We start from the raw sequence: 19,706 nt of genomic DNA, 5'->3' as shown, positions 1-19,706 counted from the left end.
GTTTATTCCTGTCTGTGTGAGGGTGTCAGATCCCCTGGAACTGGAGTCATAGATAGTTGTGAACTGCCATATGGGTTCTGGGAATTGAACCCAAGTCTTCTGGAAGAGCAATCACTGCTCTTAACTGCTGAGCCATCTCTCCAGCCCTACATAGATACTTCTTAATGTGTGTCTTCAGCCCAGTGCCCCATGTCTTGTGCTCTGATCTGTATTTTGTCAGCTGGCTGGGAAACATCCCCACCCCGGCATTCTACAAATAGTTCAGACTGTGCCCCAAACTTAACTGTTTGTGTTGCCCACTACTTGTTCTCCAGGTCCCCTTTAGCCCTTCCAGCACCGCCAGCCAGCGGCTCTCGGGCATTGCTTTCTGGTCCTTTCCCTCTGCTGCCTCCTGTCACACCTTCAGTTTGCTCCTGGAGTGTGTTATCTTCTCCCTGGTGATGCTTCCTTTCAGGAGCTCAGCTTCATCACTTGGCCTCCTTATGGCCTTGTCTGACAATGGGTGTTCCTTATTACAACTGATAATTGCAGAGATAGGCTAGTCCTTAGCTAACATGATCAAGAAGAAAAGGAGAGAAATGAAAAAATATATGAAATTAGAAATGAACTTGGAAAAATAGCCATTGAAACGGGAACAAAAATTACAGAAGAGTTTACAGACCTCTGTATAACTATGTGGTCATTTTTAGGAAATTAGACAGTTAGAAACAGAAGTTCTCACGGAGAAATAAATAGACAAGACTAGTTAAGAAAGCAGCAAGATAATTTTCAAGGAAAGAGGATTGGCCCTTGAAGATATTAACCTATATTGCATGGGGATGGGAATATAGTTCAGTTGGTAGAGTGCTTGCCTGGCATGTGCCCAGGGTTCAGCCCTCACCACCCTTGTGAGGATCATGGTCTAAACTGGTCATGGCCACCCTTGGCTACTTAGTGAATTGGAGGTCAGATCGGATACACGAGCCAGCCAGCCCTCCACCAGCACTTGGGAGTCTGTCACGGAAGGATCAAGAGTTTGAGGCCACTCTGGGCCACACAGTGAGGCTTTGTTTCTTAATAAATAGACTCTCTGAGTAGCACGTTTTGGTGCTGGTACATGGGTAGACATAGACAAGTGAGGCGGAATAGAAAGCCCAGAAATAGGCCCAAGAATTTATGGAAGTTTAGAATGTGATAAAGTAGCATCTCAAATCATTGGAATAGAGAAAGTCTATGTTTGTATAAATGGGTGTTGGAGCAAGTGGCTAACCGTTTGGGAAAGTATAAATTAGAGCTGAATTTCATATCATATACAAGAATAAACTCCAACTGGATATAAGATCTAAAAGTAAAAATGAAAGCATACAAAGATTTTTCTTTTACCTCTTAATTGGGCTTTCTAACCGTGAATCAAAATTTGGGGGCTTAACAAAAATTAAAAACAAAAACCTCATAACACTATACCATAAATAAAGTGATGACTCATGAACTGGAAAGTATCTGTGACATATGCCCAAACAAGGAACTGCCATTCTTAATATATGAAGAATGCCTGGGACACCCAAAATCATTTCTCTCTGTTTCTGGTCTGTCAGGGAGTGAGGAGTCTAGCCGAGTTGTCCCAACTCCAGGGACTCTGCCATACTTCCTCTGCTGGAGATATCTGATGTGTCCATAAGTGGAATGCTTGCCTGGCATGCATGAAGCTCTGGGATTAATCTTCAGCACCACATAAAACCAGGCATTGTGGCACCTGCCCAGAACCCCAGCATTTGGGAGGTAGAAGCAGGAGGATCAAGTGTTCAGTTATCCTTGGCTACATAACGAGTTCAAGACTAGCCTGGGACCCTTCAGAAGACCTGTCTCAAAAAAAAAAGAAAAAGAAAAAAAAAGAAAGAAAAGTTAAAAGCCCTCAGAAAGGCGTGATAGTCTTGCCAAAAGCCTACAAACTGAATTTCATCATCAGGACCGCAGGGGAAAACTAAAGGCCAGTGAGATGGCTTGGTGCTTGCCCTCAAGCCTGGTGACTTTTTTGATCCCAGGACCCATGTGGCACTTTTTTAAAGAACAAATTCAGAGGAAGTCTGTAGATTATGCCAATGGTAGTTTCCTGTTTTGGTCACGTGCTGTGGTTCTCTCGTGGTGATCTGGGTAATGAGTGCCGATGAGCTCTTTGTATAGTGACCTTTGAGGACAGGATGTCCTATAGACAGGGCTAGCCTCAAACTTGCTGTGTAGCTAAGCATGCCCTCCTGCCTGAAGGGGATTGTAGGCACGTCGTCACCACGCCCACTTTATGTAGTGCCAGTGATTGAACCCAGAGCCTTCTGCATAGCAAGCTGTCTACCTATGGAACTGTGTCCCCAGCCCACATTTACCTTTTCATGAGCCATAAATTATTTCACAATGAAAAGTAATTAAGTTAAAAAAAAATAATCCTTAGGGCCTTTGAATGACCCGGTCCATGTGAGCCAACAATGGGGCTTCTGGAGGGAACAACGGAAGAAGGAAGGCAGAAGAGAGCAAAAAAGGAAGCAGAGAAATAAGTAAGGGAACTTCACATATCCTTTACACCCAATGCATTGTGGTAGGTGTGAAGTGACAGGACTCCAGAGGGCTTTAGGCCAGAAGGAAGCTAATTCCCATGAGCTGAGGAGGCACTCTGGCACGGAACTACACCCCAGCTCTTTGTCTTGCCATGCATCTAGGGAGAGGACCAGTGGTCTGAGTTGGTCTTTTTCACACTCAAATGGGCGTACAGACATCAGGGGATCCTGTTAAAACACAAGTTCTGATTTGGCAGAGCTGGGAGGTGCTAAGAACAGTCTGCTTTTCCATCAGATTCCCAAGTGATGCTGCTGTGGCTGGTCTGAACCACACTGAGCAGTCGAGAGCCACTTAGTGTAGATGAGTAGTACACAAGGGACCCACGCATCGCCTGTGGAGGGGTGCTTTAGACTAAAGAGCATCCTTTGAGGTTTACCAAATCACTTACAGCTCAGAGATGCATTAATTTAAGTGTGGGAAGAACTTTTGCCTTGGGTATTAAATTCAAATACCATATTCATGGTTCACTATCTGTGGAGACCCACAGAGGCTTCCTAGTGAGACCTTACTCAGGGCCAGAGAATCTGAGCTTGCTTTACCCAGCAGGGCTGCAAAATGGGATGATTTGGCCAGTGGTTACCAGGTGCTTTGAAGGGTCTACACTTGGCTGTGCCATGTGCTTTCATCTTGAAAGGGGGAGGTCTTTTGCTTTATCCCTTGGCATTGTACAAAAAGCCCTTTGGAATAAACCATGAGGTGACTGGATATTGACCCAGGGCCCTCCCGAAGCTATCCAGTGTCTCTGTCTTTCTTATCGTCTCTTTCTATCTGTCTATCATTTCCTCATTCCTCTCTCCTCCCCTCAAGAACCCTTCAACAGGTCGAAGCTGAACTCCTGCAGTCTCCCACAATTATCTGGGTGGCCTTGAACAGGTTATTTCCCCTTATTTTGAGTCTCAGTTTTTAGTCTTTATCGCAGATACAACATCTAAACCAATCAGATTAACAGGAGAGAACAATGTGTTTAAGAGAACTAGCATAGCTTTGGATACAGAATAGATGTTCTGAAACTTGTTGACTGTTGATGCTGTGCATCCCCGTTTGTTGGAAGACCCCAGCAGGGACTGATTGATGTGCATGAGAAGTAGTTAGCAGCCTGTAGCTAGAGTTTTCCTGCCTGGCCCACAGTCAGGACGAATCTCTGTCACCCGCCAGTCCCACAGCCGCTCAGACCCAACCAAGTAAACACAGAGACTTATATTGCTTAAACTGTTTGGCCTAATGGCTCAGGCTTCTAGCTATCTAGTTCTTACATCTTAAATTAATCCATTTCTATAAATCTATACCTTGCCACATGGCTTGTGGCTTACTGGCGTCTTCACATGCTGCTTGTCATGGTGGTGGCTGGCAGTGTCTCCCTCACTCAGCCTTCCACTTCCCTCGCTCCTTGTCCTACCTACTTCCTGCCTGGCCACTGGCCAATCAGGGTTTTATTTATTGACCAATCAGAGCAATTTGACATACAGACCCTCCCACAGCAGCAGCCTCTCTGTGGTCTTGCCATGCATCAGATAGAGAGGACCAGTGGTCAGTTTTGCATCCTAGACAGTTTGCTTCTTTGCAGCCAGGCAAGGCTATGGTTACTTAAGAAGAAATTATATTGACCTACTGAAAAATTATGTCCCTGCACAATGAACTTCTACAGTAACTTAGGTGTAGGCCTGATGAAATGTGACAAGTGATTCTGTCATGGAAGCAAATATTTGTTGAGCACCTGTTCTCCTAAGAGGTACAGTGTTCTGAACTGTAGTGACTCCCTGCGGAGATCTTATTTCACACCTCAGGTGTTTGGAGTTCACTGACCTCTTTGCCTCCTCTGCTCCTTAACCTGTTGGACGTCATGCTGGGCCAATGTCTAATGCCATCTCAGCACTCTGTCCATCCCCTTGGAGCGCTTGCCTCTGCCAGCAAGCAAGTTTGTGTGAGATGTGTGTGTGTGTGTGTGTGTGTGTGTGTGTGTGTGTGTGTGTGTGTGTGGTATGTGTGTGGTGTGTGTATGTATGTGGTATGTGTGTGTGTGTGTGTGTGTGTGTGTGTGTATGTGGTGTGTGTGTGTGTGTGTGTGTGGTGTGTGTGTGTGTGTGGTATGTGTGTGGTGTGTGTGTGGTGTGTGTATGTGGTGTGTGGTGTGTGTGTATGTGTGTGGTGTATGTGTGGTGTGTGTGTGTATGTGGTGTGTGTGTGGTGTGTGTGTGTGTGTGTGGTGTGTGTATTGTTTTTGTGTGTGTGGTGTGTGTGTATTGTGTTTGTGTGGTGTGTGTATTGGGTGTGTGTGGTGTGTGTATTGTGTTTGTGTGGTGTGTGTGGTGTGTGTATTGGGTGTGTGTGGTGTGTGTGTATTGTGTTTGTGTGTTGTGTGTGTGATATGTGTGGTGTGCGTGTGTATTGTGTTTGTGTAGTGTGTATGTGGTGTGTGTGTGTGATGTGTAGGTCCAGAGGTTGATGTTGGGATGCCTTCCTCCATCACTCTGTGTTATTTTTTGAGACAAGCTCTCCCACTGAACCCGGAGTTTGGGTAGACTGTCTGGCCAGTGAGCTCCTATGGTTTGCCTGTTGCCTGTGTCCATACCAGTGCCAGTGTTACAGGTGTGCACCGCCCACTGTGCCCAGCTTTTTATGTGGGTGTTCAGGATCCACACTCAGGTCCTCAGACTTGTGTTTGCACTAGCAGTAGGGCACGGAGCTGGCTCCCTAGCCCTCCTGAGTGAAGGTACAAGATCTTTGGAGTCCCATGGGTTGCACTCAAATGATTGGTGAGCCTATTGAATGACGCACAGAGTCCTCACAGAGTCTGAGGGATGTGAGAGGATCAGGGAGGTTTTCTTGAAAAAGTAACACTTGAGTTGAGAATTTAGAAAGCATCGGCAGGCCGAGGGGGTGCAGTGGTGAGAAAGCGTGGTGCATTTGGGGAAATGTGTGTGGTCTGGACAGAATGAGGCATGACAGGGACATGGAGGAGGATGGGAAGATCCCACAAATCACCACAGATGCCCCAAGGTCTACTCCCATCACACAGCCAAAGCACCGGGAAAGGCAGAACAGGCCAGGCCTACCGCAGGGCAGCTAAGAAGATGGGATTCGTCTTACGGATAATGGGAGGCCAATGAAGAACTTCAAGCAGGAATGCTTAGAGGGTGAATTAAGGTGGCTGATATCATATATAGGCAAGCTGAGTCAGGTGTAATTCCAGCACTTGGGAGGTAGAGACAGGAGGATCTCTGAAAGGTCTAGGTTAGTCTGGTCCACACAACGAGCTCCACTCCAGCCAGGACTGCATCGTGAGACATTATTGTCTCAAAAAAAATTAAATGAGAAAGATACAGGGAAAATGATTAGGAGTTTTATGTGTTTTGTTTTGAGACAGGAGCCCATGTAGCCCAGGCTAGCCTCAAACGCTGGTATTGCAGGTGTGTGTCACCTCCCCCATTAGGAGTTTTACTACCTCAGTGTTACTCTTTTTTTTTTTTTTTTTTTTTGGTTTTTCGAGACAGGGTTTCTCTGTGTAGCTTTGCGCCTTTTCCTGGAACTCACTTGGTAGCCCAGGCTGGCCTCGAACTCACAGAGATCCGCCTGGCTCTGCCTCCCGAGTGCTGGGATTAAAGGCGTGCGCCACCACTGCCCGGCCTCAGTGTTACTCTTAATGCCCTTTCTGCTCTTGTTCCCTTGAACCAGAGCACTCACTCCAGAGGTGCCCTTTGCCTGGCTGCCTCAGGTCGTGTCTTGGGACATTATGTATCCGCTGCTTTCTGGGGATGGGTGTCTGACTCATGTTATTGTTCTGCAGTGAGTTGGAATGGCAAGGGGCCTTTGTAAATGCATAGGCAGTGTTTACTGGACTGCAGAACTGGACATGCTGTGTCCTAGTTCTGGGGACATTGGGGAAGTCATGTCACTTCTCCAAACTTTATCCGTAAAATGGAAATAATACTGGCTTTATGGTTGTGGTGGTCTGGATGTAATTGGCTGCCATAAGCTCATAGGAAGTGGCACTATTAGGAGGTGTGGCCTTGTTGGAGGAAGTGTGTCACTGTGGAGGTGGGCTTTGAGGTCTCGTATATGCTCAAACCACACCCAGTGTTTCAGACAACTTCCTGTTGCCTGTGGGATCAAGATGTAGCTCCTTCTCCACCACCATGTCTGCCTGCATGCTACCATGTCCTGCCATTGATAATAATGGACTAAACCTTTGAAAGCCACTCAATTAAATGTTTTTCTTTGTAAGAGTTGCCGTGGTCATGGTGTCTTTTCACAGCAATAGAAACACTAACTAAGACAATGGTTGTTTTGGCTTTTGTTTATATATGATATAATATATATGTGCATATATTTTATATGTGTTTATATATAGTATTTTAATATGTTAGATATAATATAGTATATATTAGTATATAATACATATATTTGAGAATCAAATTAGATTATGTTGGGTACAATAATAATGACCAGGATTGGCAAGATGGCTCAGTGGGCAAACCTGCTTGCTGCCAAGCTTGGCATCCTAAGTCAGTCCCCAAGACCCACAAGGTGGAAGGAGAGAACCGACCCTCACTGGCTATCTCCTGACCACCACACTTACCCCGTAATGTGCACAAGCACGTGCCCAAGCACACACACACAATAAATAAAATGTACAAACAAGCAACCCTTTGGTGAGCATCCACTTTGTGTCAGGCCCTGTGCCAGATACATTCGTCGAGTCTTTAAACCAGAACACCAGAATTAGTAATTAAAATAGAAAAGCATAAATAGGACTGGAGCTATTGCTCAAGGGTGGATCACTTACTAACATACACCAGTCCTTAGGTTCAATCCCTAGTACCACAAAAACAAAGCAAAGCATCAGAAATGGTGTTTTGCTTGTGGCAGGCTCTCAGTAAATGTCAGCTTCCTCCTACCAGTTCCTGCTGGCCTTTGCAGGTCCTATAGTTCAAGTAGCCGATGGATTATCCATTCAGCACTGTCTTCCAATGGCGATTTCCAAAAATCAGCAGAGAAACTAATGAAGATGTCATTTGAGCCCAGGAAAGCAGCCCGTAAATAATTTCCAGCATCTTTCACCAAGGAAGTGCTTGAGACTTAGAAATCAACTGTACTTTAACCAAATTATAATTTAATATAATTAGCCCTTAAACTTAATTTTTAGGTTCAGGATCTTGGGCTGTTACAGGAACAAAACATCTGCCACCCGGACTGTGATATTGTTTGTATGTTCTTGAAATATCAAGGTCTATCTTCTGACTAAGTGGTAGCAATAAACATCAGAATACACATTCTGGAAAATGGAAAATGGAATGTGCAGGGTTGTGTATGGGTTGGAATGAGTTCCTTAAATGCCTCAACCTTGAAGCCTCATAGGTTCCTGGTAGTACAGGGCCCCAATTTCATATGAAGTAAAGGAAAATGCTTCTCAGTCCTCAGACTTACCGTCCACTTTATGGTTTTCTTTTCCTTCTCTGCATCAGTCTTAATGTAACCAGATCCTCTTTGACAATATAAGACACAGATTAAAACTAACTCTGTAGCAATCCTAGGATTATGGGCTCAGGAGGGTAAATCTTCCGTTAAGTGTGAGATGACCGCACCCACATCTCATTCTGGGGAAAGCAGCTGTGGGAGGCGGCGCTGTGCTTGGGTCCTGGTTCATGTCTGATTCTACAAGATCAGTTAATAGGAGTGTCATGGTCCATTGTGCGTAAAGTACACGAGGAGCTGTGATTGCAAAGCATGGTGGGTTGCTGGCAGCAGTGACTGTACCTGAATACTGGCTGGCATCCTGGACTCAGCCTTGATCCCTATCAACAGAGCATGGAAAGTGGGAGTCACAACCTGGAAGCATTAGTCTCTCTGTCTGTCTGCAGCACTGAATTAGTCAGAGGTTATCTTATCCCTAGGTGTTAGCCTAAAGCTAGAGATTTGGGAACATGCTCCGGGCCTGATCATGATGTCTTAAACCCTTTCTCTCCCACTCTGCCTCACCCTCTCATGCTGCCTTACAGGGACAGGATGGGGGTAAGACTGATATGCCATCTTTCCCTTATCTCCACCTTTTATTTTCCAGCAACAGCTACAGGCCTATGTGGCCTGGGTGAATGCCCAGCTGAAGAAGAGGCCATCCGTGAAGCCTGTGCAGGACCTGCGACAGGATCTCCGAGATGGAGTGATCCTGGCCTATCTCATCGAGATTGTTGGTCAGTCGGCCTTGGACTCTAACGCTAGTGTAGACGAGAACATGACTTCTTTCTCCTCCATGTACCCTTCAAAGCAGGTTGTTCCTTCTTTAGAATACATGGCGATGGAGTTGGGAAGACCTAAAGTCCTTGCCCAAGGTTAATTCACATACTGGTCAATAAACACCACATGCTAGGCACTCTGTTATATGGGGAGATGGTAGCCCTGTCTGTGCCCTCAGAGGTTCCCGGTCTAATTGGAAGGACTGGAAAGTGAGGTCCATTGTATTACTGTACTTAGTGTTCTGATGGAGTAAGCACAGAGGAGGATACATAGAAGAGACATCCTGCCTTAGTCCTAGGGGTTCCGGAATGGCAGACCAGAAGAATCCATGTCTAACTAGGGAAGGAGGGTAAAAACGCAAGTGGGAGGGCTGGAGGGTTGGCTCAGCAGTTGAGCGTACAGGCTGTTCTTACAGAGGACCTGATTCAGCTTCCAGCACCCATAGCTCACAACCATCTATAATTCCAGTGCCAGGGGAACCAACATTTTTTTCTGCACAAATAAATATACATGCAGACAAAACACTCATACACACACACACACACACACACACACACACACACACACAGAGAGAGAGAGAGAGAGAGAGAGAGAGAGAGAGAGAGAGAGAGAGAGAGAGAGAAACAGAAAGAGAGAGAGAAACAGAAAGAGAGAGAGAAACAGAAAAAGGAGTAGCATTCAGGCCAAAAGAGAAAATGTCACTAGCAAAAGGACTTTCTTCTATGACACTCAGAGCCGTGTGTTTCCACAGAAGGGTTTTCCTCTTTAATTCTGGGTCCTGTTCTTATTAGGGTCCTATATTCCCAGAGTGTTTGTCCATAGCTCTTCTATGATTTCTCTCGCTGACTGGCAATTAGTCATGGTATAGACTGAACTATTGAAGAGAGTGATACACTATACTTTGTTTTTATGGTTCCACAGCCCCAGCCAAATGCATGGAATAAATTCTTGAACATGTATTACTGGTCAGTTGATGTTGCTTGCTGTCCTGGAGGTATGTGGTGTGGAAGAAGCTGGTTTGCAACAGGCAGCCTATCTGGTTTTGTTTTTTGGGTTTTTTTTTTTTTGAGACAGCTCATGAGTGACTATTCATTTGTACTGAGTGTAACAGGGGCAGCAGTAATTGCCGCTGTCAGGATGGAATGCTTTCTGTCTTTTGTGAGTTTATTTGACCACCACACCCTAGGGAAACAGGGTATTTCTGTTTCCAGGAAGCAAAAGGGAAGATCTATAAAAATAAACTAATTAATGGATGCTTAGTATGTGTCAAAAAGATAGCCAGTCTGTTCTTTTGATTTCTTTGTGATGTGGGTTTGAGTCCAGGTGGAGTACCCCTCATCCAAAATGCTTGGGACCAAAAATGCTTCAAATGAGAGAGAGAGAGAGAGAGAGAGAGAGAGAGAGAGAGAGAGAGAGAGAGAGAGGAAGAGAAGCACTTATAGCTAAAAATTATGGAAAATCCAAAGTCTGAAAATGTCCCCAAATCATACATTTTTGGGGCACTAGTATGATGTTTAAAACATTTCAGGTTTTTGGACTGGAGAGATGGCTCAGCAGTTAGGGTCACTGGCTGCTCTTCCAGAGGACCTGGGTTTGAGTCCTATGGTCCTCTGGAACTCAACATGGTGACTCAACCATCTATAACTCCAGTGTCCAGGGAATCTGATGCCCTCTTCTGGCCTCCCTGGGTACCAGACATGCACACAGTGCATAGACATACTATAGACATACTTACACACCCATATACATATATATATATATATATAGTTTCAGATTTTGGAGCATGTGTAAGTTCAGAGTTTTAGATTATGGGTGATAAACCTGTATTATTTTACTGATGAGGTTGACAAGGCTCAGCAACCTCACAAGTTCATATAAATTTAAGTATTCAGGTAAAGGTGCAAACCTAGCTCTGTTTTAATTCCAAAATCCTGGCTAGAGAAATGACTCAGCTGTTAAGAGTGTATACACTGCTTTTGCAGAGGACCTGAGTTTGGTTCCCACCATCCAAGTAGAATGGCTCACAGTCTTCTGTAATTCCAGCTCCAGGTCATCCCTCTTCAGGACCCCTAGGTCATCTGCACTTGTATGTACACACACACACACGCACACACACACACACACACACACACACACACACACACACACACACACTAAAAATAAAATAAATCCCCAAATCTATTTTAAGCATTTTCTTTTCCCCTTATTTAAAAAGGTTACGTGTGGACTCACAGGAAACCTAGGCACAAAAGGGTTAGAAACAAAACTCTTCTTCTACCTGTCTTTCTTCAGCGGAAGCTCTGTCAGCACTTGGGTTTTTCTGTGACACAAAGCAACGGAAAGAAGGAAGGGCTTGTTTCGCCTCACGGTTTGAAAAGTCCACAATGGGGCTTTTGAAAGAGTGCTTGTGTTTGGGGCAGCCAGTCAAGGTGCAGCCACAGCCAGAGGAGAGAGCAGTGAACACTGGTGCTCGGCTCACTTTCTCCTTCAGCCCAGGGAACGGCGCCACCCGTTCTTAGGGGTTCTTCCCACCCCAGTTAACTTAATTAAAACACCCTGTCACAGACGTGGGCAGAGAGGCTAGCCCAACTGTAAATAGTCAACAGAGAGACTTGTCTCCTAGGTGAGTCTATATCCCGTAAAGTTGATAGTAAGTGTTAGCCATCACAGTTACCCACCCTCCATTCTGGAGGCAGCCTGTTGTTTCCAGAGATGTTCTATAAGCCTGGAAGTCAATATTAATGTGCTTTTATTTCCCAAGATCCAGGTTTTAAATACTATTTGTGTGCGCATGTGCGCATGCATGTGCACGCATGTTTCTGGAACTTGAACTTGGCCTTGAGCATGCTAGCATGTAGTAGCTAGCACTCTACTATTAAGGTATATCCCCAGCCTGAAATAACCTCAAGGGGGCTGAGGAGATGGTTCAGTGATGCTTCATGTGTTTGAATCCCCAGTACCCGTGTTTAAAAAGCCATAGATGGTCACAAGTGCACCTATAACTCCAGTGCTGTGGGGGTTGGAGACAGGAGCATCACTGGGGTTTGCTGACTGCCACCTTAGCTCCAAGTTCAGGAAAACAAAAACAAAAACCCGTTTCAAGGGAATAAAGTATATAGTGACAGACCAAGAGACCAGCTTCTTCCATCCGTGCAGCCACGCACACCCATGTGTGCGCACACCGCATACCTCCTATACACTCAGACACACATAACAAAAGAGAGAAAACCTGATGATCTCTCTCTAATTTTGCATATTTAGCCTTCAGCCTTTCCTTGAGTTGGAGACATGCATACACAGTGTCCTGTTCATCATTGTCGTTTGAATATCTTACATGCAGCTAACCAGAACTTTGTATTTCCTTCCCATACCAAGCCTTTTACCCTCCCTGCCCATCCTCACCTTGCATCTTTGTCGAGGAACACTTCATGTCATTCTCTCAGTTGTGAAGCAGAACTCTTAGAAGTCATTCCGAAGTATTTTCCTCCCCTCCTGAATCACAGCCAGTTCTTAACATGTACCTTCTGCTTTGTATTCAGAATATACTCAGTGTCTGACTTCTGGCCAGCCATTCTCTTCCACTTTAACCCTTACCATCCTTATCTCTTGCCTTGAATATTTTGGCTATCTTTCTGACTAATCTCTCAGTTTCATCTCCCGCATGATCTATACATACACACAGTCAACTATGGAAAACACATACCAGATAAGCCAATACCCCAAAGCCCCATTTGACTGCCTTTGCTTATCTTGGCAGCCTTTCCTAGGTCTTGACTGATAACTCCACTCTAGCCACACTGGTCTTTTCTTTTTCATTTGAAACAGGGTCTCATGTAGCCTAGGCTGGCCCACAACTTGCTATGTAGCCATGACTAACTTCAATTAACCTGATTTGTTTTCTGATCTTCCTGCCTCAGCCTCCCAGCTGCTGAGGTCATTGGCATGTACTGCATGCCTAGTTAGCCACACTGATCTTTTTGCCCCTCAGGCTGAGTTAATCCCATATTGGGGTTTGTTTGTATGGCTCTTCAGCCTGGCATGTACCCTGTGTCTTAGTTAGGGTTTCTATTGCTGTGAAGAGTGGCTATGACCATGGCAACTCTTTAAAAGGAAAGCATTTCATTGTGATGACTCACAGTTCAGAGGTTTAGTCCATTATCATCATGGCAGAGAGCGAGGCAGCGTGCAGGCAGACATGGTGCTGGAGAAGGAGCTGAGAGTTCTACATCCCGACTCACAGGAAGTGGTCTGAGAACCTAGGTGTGGCTTGAGCATATATGGGACCTCAAAGCCCACCTCCACAGTGACACACTTCCTCCAACAAGACCACACCTACTCCAACAAGGCCATACCTCCTAATAGTGCCACTCCCTTTGGGGGCCATTTTCTTTCAAACCACCACAGCTTCTTAAATATAAACATTTCTTATTCCGACTTTTCAAGACTATATTATCAGAAAGGCCGTGATCAGTATTCTTTTCTGTCTTTATCCTTACCCAAAATTATATTAAACATTGGCTTGTTATACTATAGATATAAACTAGGAGAGAAGGCACGTTTTTTTACCTTGTTCCCTGTTCTCTGTAGTAACCAGAACAGCGTTTGGCATACAGTGGCTACTCATGAATATTTGTTGAATTAATAAATATGCACACAATATAACTTTACAGGACTGTGAGTTTACATTTGAAATACTGAAGTGTTCTGAAAGTTTCTCATGTTTCTCTCCTACAACCACTTCCCCTGGTGCATACACCAGGACTTAACTTACTCATTTATTTGTAGAGAATTTTAGTGTTTGTACCCCTCCCTTGTGCCTGGCTGCTAAGAAACCTCGATAATGTTCTTACTTACCACGTTACGTGTTTTTTCTTCCCCCCTCTCCTAACAGCAGGAGAAAAACTGAGTGGAGTACAGTTGAGTCCCAGTAACCAACAAGAAATGAAGGATAATGTGGAAAAAGTGCTGCAGTTTGTAGCTTCCAAAAAGATTCGTATGCATCAGACGTCAGCCAAAGGTGAGCCAGCGCCTCCTCCTCGGGGAAAGAACACTTAGCTTTTGCCAGTGCTAACCGGTTTGAGAAGCTCCCTTGGCCATGTGGCCAACTGTTCTGAGCAGACTGGAATAGGATTAGGCTCATGGTCTTAGATCCTTGTTGAATGAAGACAGGTGCCCTCTTGGAAGACAGTGATCAGGTGCTGAGACTCCAGGGCTCCAGAGACCTGGCTGGAGGCAGCAGCTCTCTATTAATTTGAATTGAATATAGATAGGCTTGAGTGTGTGGGGGAAAATTAATGGTACAAGAATAAATGACAAAATTGAGATATTAATTTTGGAATGTCTCATTTAAATTTTCAAGGATGAAGATGGATTGCGTTTTTTTTGAGATCTTTGAGTTTTATGATCGAGTACTATTACAAACCATCATAACTTACGCTTTTCCATTCAATTTCCTAGAAGAAACTCTCTCACTTCTTCTATTTTTCTTTCTTTTCTTCCTTTCCTTTATTTTCTGAGACAGGATCTTATGTAGCCTAGGCTGATCTTGAAACTGCTATGTAGCCAAGGATGACCTTGAACTTCTGATCCTCTAGCTTCTACCTCCTCAGTGCTCAGATTACAAAACTGTACCACCACCCAGCTTTATGTGGTGTTGGGGACTGACCCCAGGGCTTTGTGAATGCAGGCAAGCGCTGTCAACTGAGACACATCTCTAATACTGCCCATCCTCAGTATATGTGGTTTTGAGACAGGGTCTCACTGTGTAGCCCAGGCTGGCCTGGAATTTGCTATGTCCTAGGCTTTCCTCAAATTAGGTGTTTCTCCTGCCTCTGTATCTTAAATTATGGGATTAGAGATGTGTACCACACTCAGCTTAAAAGGGAAATATTTTATAGCTTTTCTTTTTTTGGCTGTGAGAACATTCCAGGCAGACAAAAGGGGCTCTATGGCTTTTATATGTAGTCTTCTGTAGTGGCATAACCTTTTGCCCGTGCTGTAAGGAAGGAGCCACGTAGGGGTCCTTCGAAAGCATAGGTTTCTTTCTCCTTTTGATGCTTTTCTAGAATTGACTAGAACTGGTTGTTTCAGCATCAGCTTTTGGGTCTGTTGCCTGCAGTTTTGCTGAGAAGGAGGGCGGGGGGAACCCTTTCATGTTAGGTTATTGGTGTTCTGTGTGTTTGAAGTTACTCAGGTGAGCAAATAGTGACCATTAAGAGCATTTGGTAGAAGACTTCAAATAGTCCTCTGCATGCTTTGTGCATTTGAAAGGCTATAAAGCCAAACAATGGAATTGTATCCATTTGCTTGCATTAACTTTAACCAGATCTTTCACAGTGCGGTTCCCTCCTCTGTGTGTGTGTGTGTGTGTGTGTGTGTGTGTGTGTGTGTGTGTGTGTGTGTCTTCTTTGCTCTTTTTTTCTAGGGCAGAATTTAGAGTGCAGTGATAGCTTTGGTCTGGTCCCCATGTGGAGTGGGCTTGGGGATCTGGCCCAGTAAAACAGACTATTTAAGGGAACACTGCCATTCATTGTCTTTTACCTAAAGAAGCCCAGTGCTTCCTAATTAGTCCTACTGCATCTATCTCCCTCTCCGTTCAGCTTTCCACACCACAGCTAGAATGAACGAAGAGCACACATCGTGCTCGTGCTGTGCCCCCTGAGGTCACGTGGACAAACCTGGCATCTTTCCTATAGCCTACTTGGTCCCCTACGGCCCAACCTCTGATTCCCCACCTGGTTTCCCTTCTCCTGCCGAGCTCTAGGGCTCTGGTCATACTGAACTCTTTCACTTTCTCCACCGCAGTGCTGGACCATGCATATAATGCATGTCCTATAAGTACTTAAAAGTTTCCTAAAGCCACATTATAAGCAGGAAGGACCGAAAATGGTTTTAATAATATATTTTATGTAACCCAGTATGTCCATAATATGATCACTTTACCATGAAGTTAATATTAAACATTACTGAGATAGTTTATATTTTACTTTTATTTTTTATGTGTATAGGCATATTGCCTGCACATATATATCTATGCACCATGTGTGTGCGTGGTGCTCTCAGAGGCCAGAAGAGGTCATCAGGTCCCCTGGAACTAGAGTTACAGATGGTTGTGAGCTGCCATGTGGGAGCTGGGAATCGAACCTGGGTCCTCTGGAAGAGTACCTGGTGCTCGTAAGCACTGAGCCATCTCTCCAGCCCCACATTCTATGTTTATACTGTCTGAGATCTTTTGCATTCCTGTGTGTGTGTAAGGTATTTACTTAACACTTAGTTACAGTACTTGCTTAGAGCATATTGCAATTCAGAGTAGTGACATTTAAGTGCTTAGTAGCCACATGTGGCCTGCAGCTCTCCTAACAGACAATATCGCCCTATTATACTGATCTCTAGACCTTGGCACGTACCTTTTCCTGGATTGTTCTTATCCCTTTTCCCCTATTAGCTAAAGAAGCATCACCCCCTAGTCTCAACTGAGGACTCACTTCCTCTAGTAATACATCCTTAAGAACTCTAAGATTATCTCTCCACAAACTGCTGAAGACTCCTGTACCTCTCTTATCTAACCATTTTATTATCATACTTTACTGTAATTGCCTTTAAGCTTTGTGTGTCCCTTACTGAACAGGGCTTTATGAAAATGGAGACTGCCTGCCCGGCTTACTATATCACCAGCATTATACAGTAAATGCATCAATCCATAGCCTCTTCCTCCCTCTTAGCACCTTTCAATCTGTCTTGTCCTTTAGATATTGTGGAAGGAAACCTGAAGTCCATCATGAGGCTGGTCCTTGCCTTGGCAGCTCATTTTAAACCCGGCTCTAGCAGGACAGTGAGCCAGGGGCGTGACTCCAGAGCCCCTGTTCAGACTCATCAACCGCACTGTGCTACTGCTGTGGCCCAAGGAGCAGCTGCTGCTCTGGCTGATGTGTGCCATGACATGTCTCGGTCAGGACGGGATGTCTTCCGGTATAGACAGAGGTAAAAATCTGGGGAGGGGAACTGGCATTTCTCTGCTTAGATAATAACAGTGCAAGTAGATGGAAATATCTACCAAACAGCTCCACACTGCAGAAAAGATAACAGAATAGAGTAGAGGTTTGGGAGGGAAATCCTCATGAGAAAAGCTTGGCCTTTTTTTTTTTTTTTTTTTTTTTTATGATACTGGCTAGTGAACCTAGAGCCTTATGCATGCCAAGCAAGAGCTCTACTACTACTGTGCTATACCCCCAGGCTTCTTACGTCTGATTTTGAGACAGGGTCTCATGAAGTTGCCCAGGCTGGCCTTGAACTCACTCTGTAGTTCAGACAGGCCATGAACTTATCTTCCTGCTGTCTCAGCTTTCCAAATAGCTGGGATTATAGGCCCACAGCTGCAAGCCAGGCTAACTAAGCCTTTTCTTTCGAGATGTTTATTTTCCAGCTAGCAGAATGTAAGGATCCATGTGTGTAAGTTTGCTCTCATGCCCAAAATTTAAATATATGTGGTTGGCACAGTGTGTTTTCTTCACTGGGAGATATGTAGTCCATCTGGAGGAGGCTGGATCCTGGAATGTATCCACAAGGCCAATCTGTCTTGAAATTTCATGGCAGGAAGTGTTTTGAGGGCTGTGTAGTTGCTAAAGGAGAACATGACCCCAAGGTGTCGCAGAGATCGGCAAAATCACTTGTTTTTGTGTTTGCCTTCCTGGCTAGGTTTTAAGTGCCTTAGAAGAAGGAGTTTTACCTTGTTCACCTTCTAAGTGCGTGAATGTGTGTGTGTGTGTGTGTGTGTGTGTGTGTGTGTGTGTGTGTGTACAGGATCTTGCTATCTATGTAGCCCAAGCTGGTCTCAAACTTCTGATCCTCCAGAGTACTGGAATGACAGGTGTGTGGCAGGCACACACATCTGCTTTCCTGTAGTGCACACTGCATGTCAGGGTATCTCTACTTGTAGAGCTGACCTGAACTGCAGGGCTAACACTGTCTTCTTTTCTGGTGCCCCACGCCCCCTTTTAGGAACAGCAGCATGGATGAGGAGATTGAGAATCCATACTGGAGTGTTCGGGCACTTGTGCAGCAATACGAAGGGCAACAGCGGTCTCCATCTGAGTCTAGCTGCTCCAGGTAATTGTGGCCTTACATTCTTGACATTCTTACATTCCGTGGTAAAGAGCTGAACTCTTGGGGATTCTTAGCCTCAAGTAGCAAGACCAAAAGCACTAAGGCACCCATGGGGTTGAGTCCCATATCCTGCTAGGCTTGGGTCTGGAAACCTGACTAGGGTAGCAAGGGGGTCAAGAAAGGACAGACACTAAAGAAATGACTCACAGACACCAGAAAGTTGGGATCAGGTGGGATGTGCGAACCTCAGTGTATTTGTTAGGTACCTCACAGAGGGGAGGAGTTAGCTAGTCTTGGTAGGTCTCTAAGTGAACAGTCTAAGGCTATAATCATCCAACATCCAGGAGCTGCTAGTTTTTGCACACGCTGGTTAATCATTTGTAAACACTCATACTTGCACACTGTCAACATTTGCCAGAGGAAGCCTTTACCAATTCTGAGCCTGACCAGTCTGAGGAAGGCTTTGCCAATTTCCCATGGGTCTGAGGCATTGGTCCTTAACATGACAGTGCCCATATTAGTAGTACATATTCACTCAGGTCTTTATGTACTCTTTACATATTCACTCACAGCTTCTTCAGCTTCCCACAGTTGGGGTGTGTGTAGCTTATTGCTAGAGTGCTTGTCTTGCCAGAGGCCCTGGGTTCAACCCCTAATATTGAAAAACAAAAAGCACCTAACCTCTTTTTACTTTCCTCAGTTTGTGTTTGGCATTCAGGGACTAGCGCTCAGCACGGTCTGTGGGTTTGGTGTTGACAGAAGAGTGGGATGCAGTGCTAGTGAATTTCCCACCTACAGAAACTGGAGCATTCCAGTAACAGTAGTTAGCTCTGTCCACATGGGGGTGTGACTGGGACCTTCAGAGTCCAGTCCAGCTCAGTGTTAGTGCAGAAGCTGCTGGTGTTTATGATAGCCAGGCCCCAGACCTGTCCTGCAGGCCGAGTCTGATCCTTTAGTTACAGCCACAGAAGGCTGGAGAAAGCTCCCGGCAAGAGAGGAAACTGTGCAGGACTGTCTGACGCATTAGCGTTTCCACGTTCATTTATAGGACTGTGAATTGGGGCACATTAGTATGCATCTAAGTGGGCTCTGGGTGTTTGTGACTCTAGTAAAGAGGCTGTCTGCTTCCCTTAGAGCCAAGTGCAGGGGCCAGAACAGGACACTCTGCTCTAATAAAAGCCTGACCAGTGCCAAGTATAGTGGCAGAAAAAGATTACTCTCCTGGCTCACGGAGATTATGCCCCTATAAACACATCCCCAGCCTACTTACTAACTTGATTTTGTTGCTAAATTGTATTGAGCGTATCCTCTAATGATCTTTTCCCTCCCACTCCAACCCAGCATATTCTGATCTATTTTAAATTTAATTGTGCCTTGTGTGTATTTCCCATCTTTTTTTCCTTCCTCCTGTTCCTTTTCCTCATACAATCCCAACCTATTTTGACATACCATTTTCTAATTTATGGAGGTCTTGTGGACCCCTTTCCATCATCTGAATATACTGCTAACCTAGCTCAACTTTAAAATGTTTAAATGCAGTGGGTGTAGTTTCTGTTTCTGGCATGGGTCTAGTACAGACAATTCACCATTAAACATTTCCAAGTGTTCAATGTGGTACCTTAACAGTTTTGTGTAAACGGCATCTCTATCCAGTTAGGAGACATTTTGACCAACCCTCAAAGAAACTCGACCGTGAAGCAGTAGGTGTGCTTTTAATGAGACTCCAAACCTTTGCTTTTTTGCTGGTGGCTGGGACTATCTTTGGCTCAGCACAGAATCAAAGGCTG

The 19,706-nt window shown here is 44.9% G+C and overlaps 1 protein-coding gene across 6 annotated transcripts in view; it reads left to right on the top strand.

Annotated features, from left to right (window-relative positions):
- The window catches only part of Dixdc1 (DIX domain containing 1), a 91,843-nt gene that overhangs the window by 25,087 nt on the left and 47,050 nt on the right, over positions 1-19,706 (top strand). For 3 of the 6 annotated variants that reach the window (XR_008222806.1, XM_052760136.1, XM_052760131.1), the window contains 4 exons: positions 8,645-8,774; positions 13,709-13,834; positions 16,566-16,797; positions 17,815-17,922. Coding sequence is in view for 5 of the 6 variants with exons in the window: in XM_052760136.1 (XP_052616096.1) it covers positions 8,645-8,774; positions 13,709-13,834; positions 16,566-16,797; positions 17,815-17,922 (596 nt within the window). In the remaining variant the exon portion in view is untranslated. The other 3 variants (XM_052760139.1, XM_052760145.1, XM_052760150.1) reach the window with 3 other exon arrangements.

This window comes from Peromyscus californicus, unplaced genomic scaffold (assembly GCF_007827085.1).
Source record: "Peromyscus californicus insignis strain IS unplaced genomic scaffold, ASM782708v3 Scaffold_11__1_contigs__length_118956290, whole genome shotgun sequence".
In the NCBI taxonomy this organism is placed as follows: domain Eukaryota; kingdom Metazoa; phylum Chordata; class Mammalia; order Rodentia; family Cricetidae; genus Peromyscus; species Peromyscus californicus.
The sequence above is the reverse complement of the archived record's forward strand: the minus strand, read 5'-3'. Positions and strand labels throughout refer to the sequence as shown.